The sequence below is a fragment of the Anoplophora glabripennis genome, unplaced genomic scaffold (assembly GCF_000390285.2).
Source record: "Anoplophora glabripennis isolate ALB-LARVAE unplaced genomic scaffold, Agla_2.0 scaffold61, whole genome shotgun sequence".
In the NCBI taxonomy this organism is placed as follows: Eukaryota; Metazoa; Arthropoda; class Insecta; order Coleoptera; family Cerambycidae; genus Anoplophora; species Anoplophora glabripennis.
In genome coordinates, this window is record NW_019416237.1 from 980425 (window position 1) to 1000954 (window position 20530).

General features: G+C 32.9%; 1 protein-coding gene across 2 annotated transcripts in view; it reads right to left on the bottom strand.

Moving 5' to 3' along the window:
* Nucleotides 1-4913: 4913 nt before the first annotated feature.
* LOC108917713 (putative ferric-chelate reductase 1 homolog) overlaps nucleotides 4914-20530 on the bottom strand; it is a 41443-nt gene continuing 25826 nt past the window's right edge. The window contains exons 1-9 of one of the 2 annotated variants that reach the window (XM_018724451.2): nucleotides 17806-17994; nucleotides 16510-16918; nucleotides 10763-11234; nucleotides 9075-9231; nucleotides 8734-8960; nucleotides 8433-8676; nucleotides 8250-8362; nucleotides 7708-7824; nucleotides 4914-5533 (exon numbers count right to left, since the gene is read on the bottom strand). In XM_018724451.2, coding sequence (XP_018579967.1) covers nucleotides 5405-5533; nucleotides 7708-7824; nucleotides 8250-8362; nucleotides 8433-8676; nucleotides 8734-8960; nucleotides 9075-9231; nucleotides 10763-11234; nucleotides 16510-16910 — 1860 coding nt within the window. In that variant the 5' untranslated portion in view covers nucleotides 16911-16918; nucleotides 17806-17994 and the 3' untranslated portion in view covers nucleotides 4914-5404. Of the gene's footprint in view, nucleotides 5534-7707; nucleotides 7825-8249; nucleotides 8363-8432; nucleotides 8677-8733; nucleotides 8961-9074; nucleotides 9232-10762; nucleotides 11235-16509; nucleotides 16919-17805; nucleotides 17995-20530 lie in introns of those variants that run through there. The other variant, XM_023455725.1, reaches the window with a different exon arrangement.

Consider the following 20530-nt stretch of genomic DNA (forward strand, 5'->3'; position numbering starts at 1 on the left):
ATCTTATATATAAAATTCTCGTGTCACAATGTTCGTTCCCGTACTCCTCCGAAACGGCTTGACCGATTCTCATGAAATTTTGTGAGCATATTGAGTAGGTCTGAGAATCGGCCAACATCTATTTTTCATACCCCTAAATGTTAAGGGTGGTCCACCCAAAAATTTTTTTTTTTTTTGGACAAAATTTTCTGTTTTTATTTTTTCATGATTCAGCATTGAAAAATACATACAGTTCTAAATTTTCACCCTTATACGATTTTTATATTATTTTGTTCCATCCACAGTTCCACAAGATGGCAAGACAACGTTTGCCGGGTCAGCTAGTTGCAGTATAATATGGTCGCCTATTTACAATGTACACAAGTTAAACCTGGAGAGAGTACAAAGAAAATTTTAAAAAAATTTTAATTTTAAAACGTATGGTATTTATCCTGAAAGGGGCTATGATCACCAGCTGCTTAGAAATGAATTTAATATACCCTCTCTTGAACTTCGCAGAATGCAGGAAAGTTTGAAAATCCTCTATTTACTGACACACATTGGAATTGATTCACCAGATTTATTGCAGAAATTAATATATCATTTTACACCTGTTATAACTCGCCAGCCCTCTACTTTTCACTTGCCACAAGCTAATTCAGACTTATTGATTAAATCACCTTTTTATAATATGTTGCATAATTTTAATATGATTTCTGGTACATGTGATATTAATTTTGATGGGTTAAATGTCATATTGGATAGATTTGCAGTAGCCGTAAGTGTTTTACATCAGTAGTATACGAATTGCTTTTATTTTTTGCATTATAACCTGATGCTATATTCTTGTATGTACATTTAATTATGTCTTGTGTTGTATACTTATCTATCTTTGTTATTTATATACTTTAGTGTAGTAATATTGTCCTGTAATTGGAGTAATCTGTTGGGCAATGAAACTAAATAAATAAATAAATAAATAAATAAGATGATCTTCGTCTAGGACTTCACACAAAAATTGTTCGATTTGTTCTCTTTCTAAGACCTTGGGTTTTTTTTGGTTGAAAATGTTTGTGCTTAGACTAGCAATGCCACTAGTCTTCCTAATTTAGAAATTTCAATGTTCTTATAACCTCTCAAAGTTGACTTCAACATGGAATATTTAGTCCACAATGTGGATGGAGCTAATTTCTCACTTAAATTGAAAAAATTAAGATTTTTCCAATCTTGAAATTCCTTCAGTTCTTTGTTGTATATGTATAGATTTTGATTTCTCCGGAATGATGCCTGCAGTAGCCGCATTAGCTTTTTCTAAAATTTCAGATGGAATTTCCACATTTTCCATTTTTTCAGTCTTGGTTTTATGATTTCAACTTGATTTCAACTCAAAAAATATTGTTTGTTTCCTGACAACCCTTGGTTACAGACACAATTTAGGTTGACACTCACATCTTTTGTAATATTTAAATATACATTAATTTCGTTAAATTACTTTTTCTAACATTAACAACTTGAAATTTTAAGTTACTTTTATTTATTATTAAAACGAAATTCTATGAAAGTTGGATAAAATTTGATGTGACACTCGTGGATTACGTCATATAAGTCAAAATTGGGAAAATTAACTTGCACAAGCTTTTTATAATAGTTATTTATGGTACTAGTGTGAAGTCACTTTGGGAAATGTTTAGCTAATTTTGTATATTACAAAGAATGAGAGTGTCAACCTAAATTGTGTCTGTAACCAAGGGCAAGGGTTTCAGAAGACACTAGTGACTTATGAGTTATAACTCACTAGTGAGTTATAGGCTACATTTATTCCTTTAAAACCAAATAAATTATAGTATCATATATACGTGTTGGATGAAGTATATTTTTATTTATTTTTGTTTTGTGGAAACAGAGCTTTTCTTAAGAACTTGAACTTTTGAAAAACAACATGCTTTTCTTTAACTAGACAATTGCTACCAGAACCATTGGGAACTGAAGCAAATATGTTAATTGAGATAATATCAGTGTCATAATTAATGAACGCAAACCAAAAAAAATTGTAGAATGTAAATTGATATATCCACATTAAAGGTTCCCTTTAAGCTTAACATGTAACGTTTATGAAGTAACAACGTATTGGGTGCGTTTCTTTATATCATATTTAAATAGTTTAGAGAGTACCTATTTTACTTACCATGAGCGAAATATGATTAATAAAACAGAAAAATTGGGACGGACACAAATCAAAATGCCTCTCGCCAGTATTTTGATGCACAGGCAAGAAAAATGATATGTGATATGGCCGGGTTAAGAATGCGTATGGAAGAAAATTGACCAATTAAAAATGAATATGAACATTAAAAAAATATATATTTTTATTTTAAAGTATTCACTCAGTAAAAAAGAGAGTAATTACCACTATTTCAGTGTAGATTATACAATAAATGGGAGGTATCACGAATCTAAGACTAACACTAGATGCAAGGCTTAACAAGAATGAATCGATGTTTAGTTAATAAGAAAAACCTGGAAGATGTATTAGTGACCACTATAAGAGAAATACATATCGACTCCAGTAGCAACCTTGAAAGTTTTGTTAAATCTGCTACCACTTCATACAATGGCAGATTGAGAAGCAAATCAGCATCAGCAGGCAGCATGCCCATGAAAGCACACCAAGGGCCAAAATGAGCAAAATAATTTGGTATTTGGGAGAATTATTACAAAATTACAACTTCTATTGGCCTGATGGCTCCAAAACAGACAGTTGAACTTGAACTGAGATAATTAAACTGTGCTTTTTGGGATTGTTTTGGGAAGTATCTGAAACTGTTTTCCAGAGCCAACATTCAGCATTACCGAAAACGCAGCTAAGCAGACTTTGATGAGGTGGATGTAAGTAGAACATTGTGAATACTGGGACTTAAGTCCATAACAGGTGATGGGCATGTTGAATATTCTCTTGCAGGACAGGCTGTCAATTTAAGAACATCAAATTAATATAGAATATAACCTAACAAGGCCGTAACTGGAAAGGAAATTTGAAATTGCACATCCTGGTTAAAAGCGAGAGCTATGTTTCGATTCCATTGGTAGACCTTTTAACATGTGGAAATTTGGAAAAACATCAGCTGGCAAATTTTTTTATTTTTGCACAAAGCACAAATCTACTCAACAAATAAACGTTAAGTGACATAGTATTTCTCACTAAATGGTATAGGCTAGTATTGTCTACACTGCTTCAGACTCTTTGGAGAACCAACCCCCAAGGGTTCCGTAAAATTTAACTGATCTGTTGTGCAAAACCATACTTATCGTATCAACTTCGACGTCACCTGTTACATGGGTGTTGCACAATAATGAAAACGTAATATTGACAGTTGGTAGAAGGAAGCGCAAAAACAGACGATTAGGTGGGGAATTCTGGAAGGAAGCCTAAATAGTTGAAGATAGGTAGTCGAAGTGAAAACAGTGTGGAGATGGGTAGCAAGACGATCGGCGGGCAGTGTGGCAAAATAATGAAAAATTAAAAGTGTTAACCGGTATTAATTGCAGGTAATTATTCTCTAAGTACTTTATTGTTAATTGTTCTATGTAATCTTATGATTGTGATGATTATAGACGTTTCATGATAATAATTCTGTATATGTTTAGCCTTCATTGTCTTATGCTCAGGGGCGTATATTTTTCTAACGTAAAATTGTTACAATTATTATTAAAGATTGCTCATTATTTATTACATGTTAAAATATGTATATATTGTCGTGACTGCCCGGATATTGCAATAACAACTCCTTTGTTTCACATTTAACTTGTTTTGTCATGATTACGTTGTTCGAAAAACAAGTAATAAAACATTTCTTGTGCTCACTTTATGTCAAGACGCATATAAGGGCCTTGTTGAATTCACTAACATTTTCGCCCGTGAGGAACGAATCTGAAAAAAAAGAATAATTAAATACAAAAAAAGAATTGCTAAAACAGATCTTCCGAAATCTCAACTATAGCTGGATTGCCTCCCGTATGGGACTCCAGTACCTTCCGGCCCTGCCGGCTAACTAACACTAAACCTCTTCAGTTTTACTTGGAAGTGTGTATGTCTAATTCGAGTGAGGTGACATTTAGTGACACATTAAATAAGTCAGGTCTTAATTATCATTAGCAAAGGATCTTTGTGCCTTTTGTTAGCGATTGTTTTGTATTTATATTTGGGTAGTTGGAACAACGATAGTGGGTTTCTCAGCCATGCTCTTTCCCCACAGGAGCTCTAGGTGAGCCTGGCACTCTCATTTTGTGTTAAATGGTTGTTAATGTTTTTGTTGTTCTTTCTATTTGTCACATGTTCAATTCGAAGACTGTTGTACATAAATAATAAAGTTAGGAATATTTATTCTGCTTTTGTTTTATAAAATTAAACCATATTTCCCCTCTTTAAAGTTAGTTGCCAGCGCCTTCCGGTCAATTAAAAATAGATGTATATAACGTAGGTATTCCTTATGACGCTCACATATTTTTGGCCACAACTACGTTTATTTTTCTTTTTTCGATCGAACCCGGGATTGTTGTACTACACTGTAATACTTTAAACGTAAATGGGAATCTCATATTGAACCTGCTCCTGGCCAACTATAAATGATACTATCAGTTATTAAAACTAATTATTCAGTTATTAAAAAAATTATCATTCGTACTTTTTGTATTTGATTTTTTCTATAGGTGTCTATTGTTGTTTTCAATTTTTGTCTTTTCCTGTCTCTTGTATTTGATTTGGCTAGGCCAGTGTATTGAAAGTAAATAAATAAATAAATACAGAGCGAAAAGAAATAATGTAGTAATATGTTGTTGAAATGAAAAATGACAAAATGGTAAATATTATAGATTAGATTTATAATGATTAAAAAACTTCATAAAAATTATTTTATTTACAAACGCAATAACATATATAAATATATGTATACATGTATAAAAGTACTCTAAAAATATAACTAATCACAAATATTACATTAGACGTTAAGTACATGTAATAAATTAAGAAAAAACTAAAAATTCAATGTACTCTTAAAATACTGTGATTGGAACAACTCCCAATAAAACTGCAAGTACAAACAAAATTCCCACATTATCAAAAAATAAAAAAACGTTATATAAAATTATATTTCTACATCAATGTAACAGAAATATACAATATGTAACAAGTTCCTTCACTTAGTGAAAAAACGGTAATTCCTACATTCTATACATCAAGTAACATAATTATAATACGTAATTCGAAACATAACTTACAGCTAAGAATGTTGATTATTGCAAATTTTATATACTCGTACAATATTTTATTTCCGGATATATGGTATCAGTCATTAGTGTTAAAAGTGTGAAATATTTATATTTGGTACGTCAAGTTAATTCTCTCAATAAAATCCTAGCTGCAGTGGGTTCAGTTTGAACTGAGAATTGGTATCGCGTCACCAATAGGAGCTAGGGCCGTTATTACAATAAGTGCTACCACCAAAAGTAGGACCAACGTCATGTAAATCGCCAGAAGGAACTTCCTCAATGGAGAAAACTGAAACAAGAAACAACATTATAATGACAATTTTTTTTACAAAATTCGGTGAATTACAGAAAGTGTTTAATAAGTCAAGACATTACAAGAGTGATTACAGAAATTGTGCCTTAAGCAAGAGCAGTGTCGCATTATGCGAAATAAAGTTTTTAACTTATATTGTGAATACCAAATACTTTGCAGACCAACATTAAACTGCCTCCGCAATATTTAATAAAGAGCTAGGTAATAACGTTCGTCATTAGAACCACTAGACACAGACCGGTTTCAGGCTTATTAGTTACCATCAATGTACCATAGATGACGTAACCAAAGAATAATATAGCTATGAGAATATCTATCTATCGATATGATCGAATGTGGGTGAGATATAACGTACAATGTCTGTTATATCTTTATGGTCACCGTTAATAATGTCTACTAGCACTAACATTGATTTATTAATAGTGAATATGTGGATACTATGAAAGTAAGACCAGTAGCGCACTAAAGTTTTAACTAATACCTAATATTGTGGAAATCAACTACTTTGCTAACTAAAGCCCCGATCGGCACTAAGTTACACTCGCAATATTTAGTAAATAGCCAAATTTATAATTTATGGTGAAGCAAGACAACATTTGTATTATGGTGAAGCATTTGTGTTATGGTGAGGCAAGACAACATTTGTGTTAGTTCGTAGAAACTGAGTAAGACGGACCCAAATGTATTTACACGTCGGTGGAAAAAAAAACAGCTGTTGTAACACCAGGTATGTCAAATTATTTTATTATTTAAAACCACAAATTAATTTTATTAATTAATAATAACAATAGTGGCAAAAGCAGTTGAATTTGCTGATATAAAATGATGCTATAAAATTCTATTTGTTCCTTTCCTTGCGAAATTCTTTCAAGTTTTTTTCCATTTTTATCACACTTTGCCGCCATGCCATGCTGGTTGCATTGTACGAGGTCAGGTTTAACAGTGGACCTGTTTCCAGTACCGTGCAGAAGTATATTTTTAAATCATTTTCGAACTCTTTGATTTTTTCTTTATAAAATTGTATTCGTAAGAGTCCAGGGAACATCCAAATTTTTTTTTGGATAAGTTCTGAATCACCCTGTATATTAATATTTCTGGTAGTAACTGCTGGCGTGTGCCAGCTAAAACTTTCCATATGTTTTCCAAAATTTATCGAGGATTTCTTTCTAAAACGATTTGCATTTTTTCTTTTAAGGGATTAGTGACTGAATGTATATCATCAAAGTGTATTGATCTTTTAGTAATAGTTTTCTATCTAATTCTTTAATGTACAAAGGAACCCTAAGATCTAGTTCATATAAGAAATTTTTCTTAAATGTTACCAAACAAGTCATTTCCTCGAGTACATATATAACATCAGCATCACAACTTTCGTAACAATTATGTAATGATTTATACAGATAAAACCATTTAAATAGTAGTTTATGCGTGCAAAATAAACACGCTGACTAATGCAAGCAACATCTAACAAACAACTGAAATAAAAACTGAGGAAATGAATCGAGTACAACTCTTTTTAGGACTCGAACTCTACACACTTGGTCTACTTGCCCATAAGCTTCTGGATGCTGTTTACAAAATGGATTTTTGTTGAAGCTTTTAACCAACTTCAATTGCCTCATTGTCGTTTGTAAACTTCTCACCCTTCAAATGTGTGAAACATCCAAGAGTCTAATAGCTATTGTAAAACATCAAATTTCAGATTGTAGCATTGGGCATTGTTATGAAGCAACAATATTTTGTGACCATGATCTTGGTCACTAGCATATATCGAGTAGAATCACAATTTCAATTATTCTTGGACATGTTCCTTTTGAGAAATGAATGCTAGATAAAGACAGCTTCCAGCATAATGATCGTTTCTTACTTTGCGGTTAGTAAATATGTATCTGCGACTAGTTTGAAACTTGAAGAAACATTTCCACAGCTAAGAGTTTACAAATTAACAAGCTCTTTTATGGACAGGATAACATAAGTACAAAGGCTATACCGGAAAATAAGATAAAAATAATTTTTATAAGCACTCTTATAACAACGTTATTAAACAGTGTTTGTTACCTAACCGCTGTATTAATTTGTTTTAGTGACTAGTAAAATACATGTCAAGATATTTAAGACTAATGATTTAGTTTTAGTATAAATATACTCACCGGAGCATCAGCATTTCTATCAGCATAGGCAGAACTTCTTCCTGAACCTCCTAAATCTTTCATTGGGAAAGAAGTAACTCTACTTTCTGAAGACTTTTCGGAAATACAACCCATTAACTACAAAAGAGAAGATATGTTAATTGTTTTCCAGTTTTATCATCAAAAATGAGATTCTAATTAAGGTGAATGAGTAGGGTAAATTGGAGAGTTCAAAATTTCTCCCCACAACCACTTTTCCCCTCACCATCACATTTCCAACCCACAAACCAGTTTTCAACCAATTAGAGGCGGAGGAAGTCTATACTGACCAATGGGAGGCTGGAGAGTTAGAAATCTACTCCCACTTTTTTATGTCGACCAATGAGAGCTTAAAAACCGGTTTGTGGGAGGGGAAAGTGGTGGGGAGAGGAAAAAGTGAAAAGTGATGGGGGGGAAATTTGAATTCTCCAATTTACCCTACTTGAATGTTGTATAAAAGTTTTAAATTCTATCAGAAAATAAAAATAAATAATTTATTTGGTCTATTTAGGTTTTGCACTTACCGATAATACAATATGAGTTACGACATGAACTGCCACGTACGCTACAAGTATCCAATCCACAAAATCTGGCAACTGAGCCTTACTTAACTTCACGGAAAAGAAAATAGTGACAACTGGAAAATAATTGTAATTGTTACGACATGTTCCATATGGATTAGTGGTGAAAATTAGTTCCCAACTCACTTCCTACTATGTGTGCCACATTCCCTACCAGCCAATGTGCCCAGTTGAAGATCGCCCTCTTCGGAGTACCAGGATGTGGCCTGAAGTAAGCTCCAATCGGTTGGAAGAAACATAAAACTGTAGTGATGGTTCCCAAAATGGCGTGGGGGTTATTTTCGTTTGACCACGCTTTAAGCTCGACGAAAATCAACACGAAAGCTGCCATCGTCAAACCCCAGGTTAGCACCATGAAAATCCTATGCCACTGGAAACCGAAAAAAAAACTCCAAAACTCCAAAAGCGATAGTAAAAAAGTACTTACCGCAAACCATAAATCTTTGCCCATCAAACTGGTTCCAACCCACGTTTGTCTGTAGTATCTGGCCAGAAGGATACCAACAGAGGCGGTTCCAATCCATGCGGCTAACATAAACGACCCATGAAGACGTATAAGTATCATGGAAGCTCCAGCTAAGGCAGACACATCTGAGAGTGCTTGTCTGTCTCCGCTTGCTAGGAATGCGATTCCATGGTAAGACACGGAAGTTTCTAAACAAATGAAATGTTATGAATAACAATGGCCGCTCTGTTTGGAAAATGGAAAGAAGGATATCAGCAAATACATAAAATTCATTAAATAATAGGATTACAAATAGTACCTACCGGTGACAGAAGCTCCGGAAGCCACAAGTAAATGATATTTATCGTTAATTAAATCGAAAGTTTTACCATTTACAAGCGTAACGGCATCCCTGCGAACTTTACAGTAGAGAACTCCGTCAACAATACTGCTGTTTAGAAGCTGAATTCCCAACTGAGGCTAAAATAAGAGAAACTTTCGTTTATAAGTAGTTTCTAGTAGAGTTTATATTATACTAGTTTTAGATTTTAAAGTTTTTCTTATATCTAATTTATGTTTTTCTCTTATCTCATGTCAGTAGAAAAGAACGAAGATTTAATTATGCTACCAAATTTGTCAATAACTATACTATCTTTGTTTCTTTCATTTTCTTTTTTCATTCATTTCTCCGAATAAAGAAGGAAGAAAAAACGACAAATGTAGCTGTAATAATAAATCTAAGGAAAAAATAAGAAGAATGAAAGAAAAATCATCATGAATATAAAACCCGTCAGTAGAATCGTCAGAAATGGATTAGTTTCCAACTTATTAGTTCCCAACACTACCAACCGCTGATTGATCTTTTTTCATCATCATATTTTGAATATGGGTGAAATATAATCTACAGCGTATTATATTTTAATTCTGACTGATACTTAATGTCTGGCAAAAAGCAGTACAGTGTACTTACTGACAGAGAGTAACCTACTAACCTGTAGGTACTGGAAAAGGAACACTAGTATCGGTACTAGCTAAAATAAAGTTTATAACTAGTGATGTTGTGGGGAACAACTGCTCTGCGGACTAATGTCTCGTCCAGTATTGAATTATATTTGAAAATCTGTCTATGTCTGGTGATTCCACAGACAAATGGTTTTAACCCTTTACGGGTGTAATTCAATAATAGACAATGTTCTACTCCGCAGAGCAGTTATTTTTCACAATATCATTAGTTAAAACTTTATTTTGCCTAGCGTGACACTAGTATTGCTTTCATAAGTGCCCTAGAAAGCAATGTTTTGAATCAGTACGCGTTGATTAGCAGTGACAACACATATTTAGGTTTCATCTAACCCACACTCAAAAATATCTTCTCTATTCGCACTTGTTTCAAATATTACTATCAATAATTATTGATGAGTTAAGGTTAAAGTTGAAGCCGTATTTATTGCAGGAACACATGATACAGTCTTGAAAGCAGAAATGAATTATGCAACAGAATTAATTAGGCAGCTCTAAAAGCAAACAATTTTATTTTTATAAGGGGTGATCGAATGTTTTGGTAAGGAAGGTTAAGAAGTTGATGTAACGTGAATGACCAGATGAAGGAGCAAGGCCTATTTACATCCCTTCATGTGTCTAAACATTTCTGCGACATTGCCAGTAGCATTGTTAAGATCCTCATGTAGGAATTGTTGAAATATAAGACACGAAATGATGCCAAAAAAACAAGTTCTGGGCATAGAAAAGTTAAGAAACTTTTAGATCCAGGACCAAAGTTGAAGATCAAATAAGGATAATGTCGAACTGCTAACTGAACTCAGAAACATCTAAGTAATATTAGTGTGGTAGTCACTATAGGAACATGAAGGTCCATAGATGACTTACGGGTGGCCACAACGGAAATGGACGGTGCATTTACTTCTTATATCTACAAAATCGGTAGTAATTCTAATATTTTAATAATACGTCTATAACAGTATATTCGCATTTAAAATTGACATTTACTTACATTACTTAACCTAGTTGCAGAAAAAGGCGACCTAGACGTCCAAGACATGTACGTTGCTACTCCAGTTCCCCTCTTCACGCACTCAATAACAGAGTCATCACCCATCTTATCATCTTCAGAGAGTCCAACCCCCACCCAAGCGGCGTTGCTGTCAGCCTTCATCTCAAAATCATATACATCACCAGTTACCGTCACAGCCACTGCAGCTTTGCAGTTTTTCGAACTGACGCAATTGGCGGATTGAGCACCGAAGCACAACTTGGTCACCCCGCAGCCGTCGTAGAAGGGATCGAAATCGGTGGACGCTTGTCTTGGTGGCTCCGGGTTGAAATTAGGTGGGGTGGTTGACGTTGGACGGTTTGGTCTGAAGGGATTGCTGGGGATGGGATCTCTGACGGAACGTTTGTCTATCTGGACTGGTTGGGAAGTTACCCCAACCCAGAAGGTGGTGTAGGTTTGTGCTATGGTGGCACTGTAACAAAAAAGAGCTAATTACACAGTAAAAGATAAAGGAAAACATTTTGTAGAATTTGTATTTATTTGAAATCTTTAGTCCCAATCTGCATCAAAAACAATTAAAAATGATCAATTTTGGAAATACGTTATTCTTTTCTATCTCTTCAAATTACTGATAGCTTTCTAATTACTAGATTATGGCTGTAATTTTGATCAACAGCACATGGTGGATGACAGTGCCTAATCCGCACACTGATGCAAATGTGTTGTTAATTTGTTGATTAATGATTAGGCTTAGTGCACGTGCGGAGTTCTGATTACGGTCCTGTTAAACTCCGTGCTGTACTAAGCCTAGTAATGATAATAGTAGTAATTTATCTATTTTGAAGATTGTTTTAATGCTTAAATAAATTATTTAAACAAAACTAAATATTGCCAGGAATTCGTTTTTACGAAGGAAGTCGTAGATTATTAACCACTATCAGTTCCAAACGAATAGAATAAACAAATATAACGTATCTTTGGCTATAGCTTTTTACACTATTTTGGTTAAAATTCTGTTATCAGTATTTCGTTTGCCTAAATTTTAACAACTAATGCGTAAAAACTAAAGGACGGAGATAAATATAATCTTATTTATTTACAATTAGCACTGACTTTTTTATAGGAAATGTGATATATAAAATATAATATTATTTCAGTAAACGACCACTTTTTGAGGAGAACTAATTTTAGAAACAGTATTTCCCGGTATTTCAAATACCTCTATAGAAAATATTCAAGTGAAGGTTATAACTTAGATAATTCCGGCATAATGAATGTAAATAACGTCACAAAACCATTGTACGTATACGTACACAAGGCGTGTATTACTCATGCCACTTTAAAGAAAGTGAAAAAACCTGTATTCATCGAATATGCTTTCAGGGTATTCTTTATTAATTCCATCAATATTGCAGCACCTACGACAACTCTACATAGGTTATTTAGATCTATAGGTTGATTTGCACTAGTTCATACGTTAGCATAAGAAAACTCGTATTTGCTGAAGTTAATTTTATGCAGCGGTAATTACATTTTTCTAGAAATGGTAATTTCTTTATTATTTCATATTCAAGAATTTTTTAATTTCATCTTTGGGCAATAACTTTCATATGCAGTGACTCTTAACCTGCGCAATAAATAACAAAGTGAATGGAACAGGCTAATAAATAGACCGATAAATAACCATTTGGAATATAAAAACAAAGGAATCAAAGTTAGAGGCCAATCTTCCAACATATTCAAATGGAAAGATATTAAAAGATAAGTCAAAATCGGTACAAGATTTTTGGAGCAACTAACATAAGAAGAATATGATTATTGTCATTTGAAATTAAAAATACTGATTACATTTGGGTCAGTCAACATCAATTTAATAAATAGGGTGAAACCACGATGTTGTTATTTCCTTCGCATTGCCAATTAAATTTTAGTAAAATTAAAAATGAATAAAGCATCACGTTAAAACGAAACATTTGATTAAAATTAAGTGTTGAGCCATTTCTGTAGATATTTTAATAAAACTTGAGAAAAAGCTGCCTTTGTTTTAACTGTAAAAAATTATTTTTTTTTGCCTCACTTCTGCGAAAAAAATGTCTGGATCAAATTTGATCAATAATTGTAATATTGGGAACCTCAATGTGCAATTTTCTTTCAAAAAAAATAATAGTAATTAATTAGCTTGAGTTGTTAAATTTATTCAAACGAAATAAATAAATTTTGAAAAATAAGTAGCCATATTATTAAGACAATGTATCCAGTTAAATTAATAAGTAACAACTATATGAAAACACTTTTTTGTTCTAAAGTTTTTTTCTTTAAAAAATATTCTTTTCAATAAGTATTTTTCGTACCAGTTTACAACCTTTTTGATACTTGGGAAACAATTAAAATGTCAAACTTTTATAACAATTTTTGGAAAAAGTTATATATATATAACGTTAAGGACAATATTATTTTACAGATTTGAATGAACTATTTTTAACCAAACTTTCGCGACTCTTCAGCTTTTTTTAGTTCACGAGTAAAAGTCCAAAAAACTCGACAATGAATATGAAAAGTGCATTCTATGAAAAAACTCAATAGACACTCAGTTTTAATTAGAAATGGTCCAATGATTCAAATATACCAAGTGTCCCATTTTAATCGATATACGTGAATGTCAGTGAAGCCTCCGATCCAAAAATAACCTAAATGAATGTTGTGCCTACCCTTCAAGGTCAATATTTTTTACTCTCTTTTTACCATAAAAGGTTTTTACTCTGAGAAATTTTACATGTGGAAGTGATCTCAACTTTGACCTTGCCATCAAGGTCACATCGATTCAAATAATTCGTCATATCTGTAGTAACTTCGGAATAAGATGTTTGCCCTCAGAGTCAATGGGATTTTTATCAAGTTATTCAATCACGACATTCAATTTGATCTTGACCTCTATCTTCAACATAAGTTGAAGGCGGACCACAGAAATTGACCTTGATGAGGTCATTTCATTAAGGTCAATTTCACAAATGTTATTAAGGATGTTCGGGACCATAGATTGGTGATCTTGTATTTAACGCTGAATCTCATTTGAAGGTTAATTAGAAGAAATTTTCTCAATTAAATTAACAACAGATTAACGAAATACATAGGTGTTAGGTCGCAGACACAAATAATGCGACGAATATCTTACACCTATATATTTCATTAAACCGTTGTTCATTTAATTGTTTATTGAGAAAATTTCCTGTAATCAACCTTCAAATGACCTTCAAGATTAAATCCGAGATCCATAGTCCCGAACATCCTGATAATCATCTGTAGAGGTCAATAAGGTTGATTCCTATAGTCGACTTTCAAATGACCTTAAATGACAAGGTCAAGGTGAAATCCAAGGTTATGATCGAATACCTTGTTGAAAATCACATCGACTTTGGGTAGTTTCAGGGGATGACAATTCATTTTATCTCCCTGTGACATTGACCTCGACCACAAGGTCAAAGTTGAGATTACATCCGATGTAAAATTTTCTGCCGAATCCATTTCCAAGGTAAAAAATAGAGGATACCATTTAAAATCATGAATTTGACCTTCAATTGACCTCCAAGGTCACAGTTAAGGTCAAATTCAAGGTAAGCAGCCGTTTTGCCCCAATGAACTGAACAGCATTTTTGGATCGGAGGCTTCACTGACGAGATATTCACAATCATTCGTTCATATATCAATTAAAATGGGACAAATGGTATAGAAGAAGATTTTTTGACAGGTGAAACTTCCAGGATAGTCCAAACGGTATCTGTTTCAAAAAGCCATATTTGGGTGAATCGTATATCCACGGAGATTTTTGGCTTTTTGGCTTTCAAATATCACTAGAAATGAAAATTTTTCTATGCGCATAAAAAAAACGTGGGCTTAACTTTTGGCGGCACAATATGTTAAAAAAATTGGAAAAATGTCATATTTTTCTTCCTATTTAATTATGTATCTTTTTAAGAGTTGATTTTAGGCGAAAATGGAAGAGGAAAAAAATGTTTGTAATTAAATTTTTTACAATACATGACTGGTTACAAATCGAATGAATCATGATTATTATGGTAAAAATCGAAAAAATCACAAAAATGGGGTTAAAAAACAATACTTTTTAGGGAATTTTTTTGGTGTATTTAAATTGGGTGTAGGACCTTTATACTTGGCTCAAGAAAACTTCATGTTATGTAGAATCATCACACCAAATTTCATCAAAATCGGTTCGATATATTTTGCATAATAATTTTGCAATCCAGATTTTGAGAAAAAAATTGCAAATTTCCAAAATTTTGCAAGGCAGAAACCAAGGCCCTTAGATACTTGAAAATTTAATCACATATAGAAGGGCTCTCAAGCTGTTAAACATTTTTTGAAAAATTCGAATCTGTCAATTAGGAGAGCTCTGGCGCTTGTCTAAACATTGGTCGAATTTTTGTACTTACAAACAATTAGAATAACTTTTTGAATATTCAATCAAATCAAATTTTTTAAAGCAGGTTTTAAAAGTTCTTAGAAAGACGCTTCTTTAAAAAAAAACAGATTGATTGGTCAATTAGTTACGTAATTATAGCCGATCAAAGTTAACCGTTATTTACACTAAATGTACTGGGACATCCGGGATAATTTTTCGAAAAATACCTTTGGTATTCCGAGTACTTACCAGGTCTAGGATTACAATACTTTTCTTCATTGTCAACCTACTTTAAAACGTGTTTTAAAATATTTATGCAAGCGAGAAATTCAAGAAAATCGTAAGGGTGATGGTGATGGGGGAAGCAGAGAGGGCGACCTGGTAAGTACTCGGAATACCAAGGGTATTTTTCGAAAAATTAGCCCGGATGTCCCAGTACCATTAGTGTTAATGACGGTTAACTTTGATCGGCTATAACTACGTAACTAATTGACCAATCGATATGTTTTTTTTAAAGAAGCGGCGTATTTCCAAGAACTTTTAAAACCTGCTTTAAAAAATTTGATTTGATTGAATATTCAAAAAGTTATTCTAATTGTTTGTAAGTACAAAAATTCGACCAATGTTTAAACAAGCGCCAGAGCTTTCCTAATTGACGGATTCGATTTTTCAAAAAGCGTTTGAAAGCTTGAGAGCCCTTCTATATGTGATTAAATTTTCAAGTATCTAAGGGCCTTGGTTTTTGCTGTGCAAAATTTTGAAAATTTGCAATTTTTTTTCCAAAATTTCTTGAGCCAAGTATAAAGGTCCTATACCCAATTTAAATACCCAAAAAAAATTCCCTAAAAAGTATTGTTTTTTAACCCCATTTTTGCGATTTATTCGATGTTTACCATAATAATCATGATTCATTCGATATGTAACTAGTCATGTTTTGTAAAAAATTTAATTACAAACATTTTTTTCCTCTTCCATTTTCGCCTAAAATCATCTCTTGAAAAGATACATAATGAAATAGGACGAAAAATATGACATTTTTCGATTTTTTTTTAACATATTGTGCCGCCAAAAGTTAAGCCCACGTTTTTTTATGCACATAGAAAAATTTTCATTTCTAGTGATATTTGAAAGCCAAAAAGCCAAAAATCTACGATTTACGTGGATATACGATTCACCCAAACCAAAACAGATACCGCCTAATCTAGGACCCTTCGGACAGTACTGGTTAGTTTTTGTTGATATGAAGGTATCTATAATACTTTCACATTTTTGTGTGTTTTAGTGAAACTACAATACAACTTTTAAATCTAAAAAAATTTCAATCGCTCACTTGAATATAATCGTTCCCTCATATCCCGAAGGCGGCATCCACGTAGCCTCTATGTATTCCTTATCACTAGTGTCGTCATGTGTGACGGAATCCCCAGCTTCGGCGCAGTCAATGGTGTGACCTCCAGCGGAAGGTCCTAATTGGAACTCCCCCAATATATCACCATTAACGGTCCTTCCTTGGAGCAAGAATCCCTGAATACGACCTCCCACCGACGAACCGAGCGTCACTGAAACGTTGCCTCCCTGTCTCTTTGGCACTATCGTGTACGGGGATGGGCCTTCTTGTGGGGGTATACCTCCACCGTGGTTCGGAAGCATGCTCCGACATACCGTGGTAGGCGCTCCATTTGGCAGTGCTTGCGATGAAGCGAAGAAGACGAAAATGAGCAGTGCTATCATTTTGGATTCTGAAACAAAATATACAGGGTGATTTCACGCTTTAATTACATAAATTGCATGACTAGATTCATTACCAAAAATTAAGTAGAGTTTGCTCTATATACTTTTTTCCTGCGCACACGGTATTCGAGATACAGGGTATTAATATTTATAAAAAAATATATATTTACTTTTAAAATCAGCACAGGTCGTGAGAGCCAGAAAATCATTATTTCGAAGGAAAAATTGTCAGAATATGATTTGCATTCACTAAAGCATTGGTAGCGTCGGTATTTGTCTACATTCTATAGGGTGTACTTAAATGAAGGAGCACGAAAGTTACAAGATAATATTGAGGCCAAAATATAATAAATTGGTCCAATATTGGCCCTTAATCCAAAGTTGCAAAGTTGTTCAATTGCCAGTTACAGGTTGCGTCAGTTTTTAAAAAACATCGCAAATACTTAACAGTATCTTAAAAGATACCCTCACTATAAGAATTTCGGCAACATTGAGTATTTTGTTCGTTTTGTTTTCCATTTTATTTGTAACATGAGTAATTTTTAAATTATTATTTCTTGAATATGTTCAAAATTAGGTACTTGTTTCATAAAAAGATAGCAGATTATTGTATATATAAAGCTTAAATACAATGTAATCATTGAATAAATAAACAGTAATCATTAAGAATAAAAAAACGTATGACTTTTCCGAAAGCAAATTTTAGAGGCATAATTTAATGTATCTAACTTTTTTGTCAACATCTCTTTATGGTAAAGAATAAGAGAACTAAACAATTTAGCACTTTTTAAATGGAATATCGACAGTTCTAAAAACATCTGCAGGTTTAGAAACTTCTTAATGAATGATTTTTTTATGTTGTTGTTAATGTTCAATTAATAATTTATACTTACACATATATCTATCTAAATGTTAACTTGGACAGAAATCTAATTACAGAGCAACCGTTCACACTCGTTGGAGCGAACTGATACTAAATTCTAAACCTCAATTCGATAAAAAATCACTACTAAAACTGATAATCCACGCCAATAAAATCCCAACTAGCTTTATTTACTTCAACGTTACTAATAATTGACTGCAAAGTTAACCGCTCTAGATAGCTGCGAAACGTAAACAAAATCCTTCACCGCTTCTACTGAGTCATTGAATGACGATTCAAGGGAATTCCGGTTCTAAGCTTGAAAAGTTTTGACCATGACTTGTAACTATTCAAACTGGCCATGAGTCGAAAATATTGTCGCCCACTTTAGCGTTAATAGTAAAAATTGTTTTTCTTTTGGTCGCTGTTATAAAATTGAAGGGCACGTGCAAAATAAATACAAAATTTTATCAGTATTTATTGCAATAGTGTAAATATGTATGCGATAGAAAATAAAGTGAAGAAATAGGAACTCGATAATACATGAAAATATCTCTTATAGAAAGAAGAAATATGTCTTAAAGAAGAAATATGCCTTATAGAAGAATTTTCAGTAGAAATTTTATTTGCCAGTATTACTTTTAATAAGTTATCGTCGTTGACGTAGATAATATTGTTCGTAAATTCATTTTCATCGTATGAGTAATGGTCCTTTCCCATATGTTACATATTCAATTCAAATTAAAATTTGTTAAATGTCAGAGAATATCATCAAAAAAAAATTGTTGATCACGACAGGATCTAATGGATTTAAATCTGCGATATTCCTAGATTTAAAAGAATAACTATCTGAATCTATCTAAATAAAATTTAATCACTCTGTATCTCAGAAACGAAGCATATTTCGACCTACGACTATATGAACTTTTTTTCACAAAAAAACTTTGGCAACCACCCCTTAAAATATTTCGCACTTATTTACAAACACCCTGTATATCTACCTAAAAAACATTACGGATTAAAATGTCTGAAACGTCAGCTTGTACTGTTTCCTTCCGCCGGCCCTGCACCGAGTGTTAAATATGAACAGTACTTTAAGAAAAACTACCGTTGATATTCCACAGCCAATTATATTTATTAAGTAACTAACTGTAAGAGAAATTGTATATTCTCGCGCTGTGAAGCACATGCAGCTGGTGCAATTTTATGCAAGACGTGATTAGAATACAAAGTGCAGTCCAACAAACTCACTCTAGTGTACCTGGAACATGTAAGGTAGTCGGCACACCAACATATACTCATTTACTCGCTCGTAGACCGAACAGGTTCCAATGTCCGCGCAATCGCCCATATATAATATTCGGGTCAGACTTTCAGATCTAACCGATTGCGTTATTATACAGTTTTGTATTATTTTTTTTTGTTGGCGACATAAATTAATATGATAATTTTGCCTAGTAAGACACGAAGGCTGGAAAAAAAGCTTATTTGAAAACCAGTCTCGCAAAATCTGGTAATGCAAACTTTGCAGTGTACAGTTGTGGACAATAAGTTTGCCATCTAAAACATTTATGGTCCTTTATTACAGAAAACAGTGCTCATACAGAAACCAAAGGTTCCTCAGGTTAAAACAATGAAATATAAGTCAAATTACCTTAGTCCAAAAATGCATCGTTTAAATGTTACAGGGTGTTAAAGATCTTACTTTTGAAATGGTTTTTTTATTACTACCTGGTTATTGTTTAAGATAAAATCGACTGTATTTAGTTAAGAAAAACACCTTACCTTAATTGACCGAACAGCAGGCTCACAATTTGTTAAATTGAGGTCTGTTAGGGTAGGACAGAAGAGGACACAAGGAAGACAAATAAAATTTTCTGTTAAATTTGGCTATCGGCGTACCTACTCGCAATTCTATAGCTTACTAGTCGTTGCCTCAACGAACTACTTTTTTGTGTTTAAGAGAAACACTTGTTTAAATTATAATGCGAGCGCAACTAATATATCCAACATGCAAAATATGGATTTTTTAAAATATGTGTTAAAAGGCCGAAACATCATCTGCAAACCAACAAACTGATTTAATTTAGTGACAGCATGTAAAATAACAAAAATCATCTCTTTCTTTAACTGCCTCAGCGCTGTGGTAGGGAATGACCACTCCATTTAGAAAAAATTTCCCCGCCTATGATTGCAAATGATTTGTTAATTCCGCACAAAAAATGCCTCTTGTTTTCTTTTAAATTCTTTAAATTTCTTTTAAAATTGCAAAATTTCGATTAAAACAAGATTCAATTTAATTTTCTGAAAAAAATTAAGGTTAAGGTACTAATTGACTGTAATCTGAAAAATTAAACATTTTAACAATCATGTTTATAAGAACCTTTTTTATTCTTTTATTGTACAGGTTTGTCATTAATTATAAGGAAAATATTGTCTTTTGGGATCCTCCCAGCTTTTGCCTCTGAATAAATTCACATAGGTACAAATGGGGCATTCCACGCCAAATCGACCACTTTTAACCCTGACCCTTTTCGATTTGGCTGAAACTTTTTTATTGTTTTGAAACATCGAAAACCTCCGAGAATTTTTTTAAATTTTTTCACCCTAACTTAAAAAAAGTTTTTTTAAAAAAAATAATCATAACTTTTCCAAAAATTTAGTTATCGGGACGTTTTTTTATTCAAAATTTTTGTTTTTAAATGTACTTTTTGAAAAAAAATTGCTCAAAATTATCTAGACCTCCTTCACTGTTGTT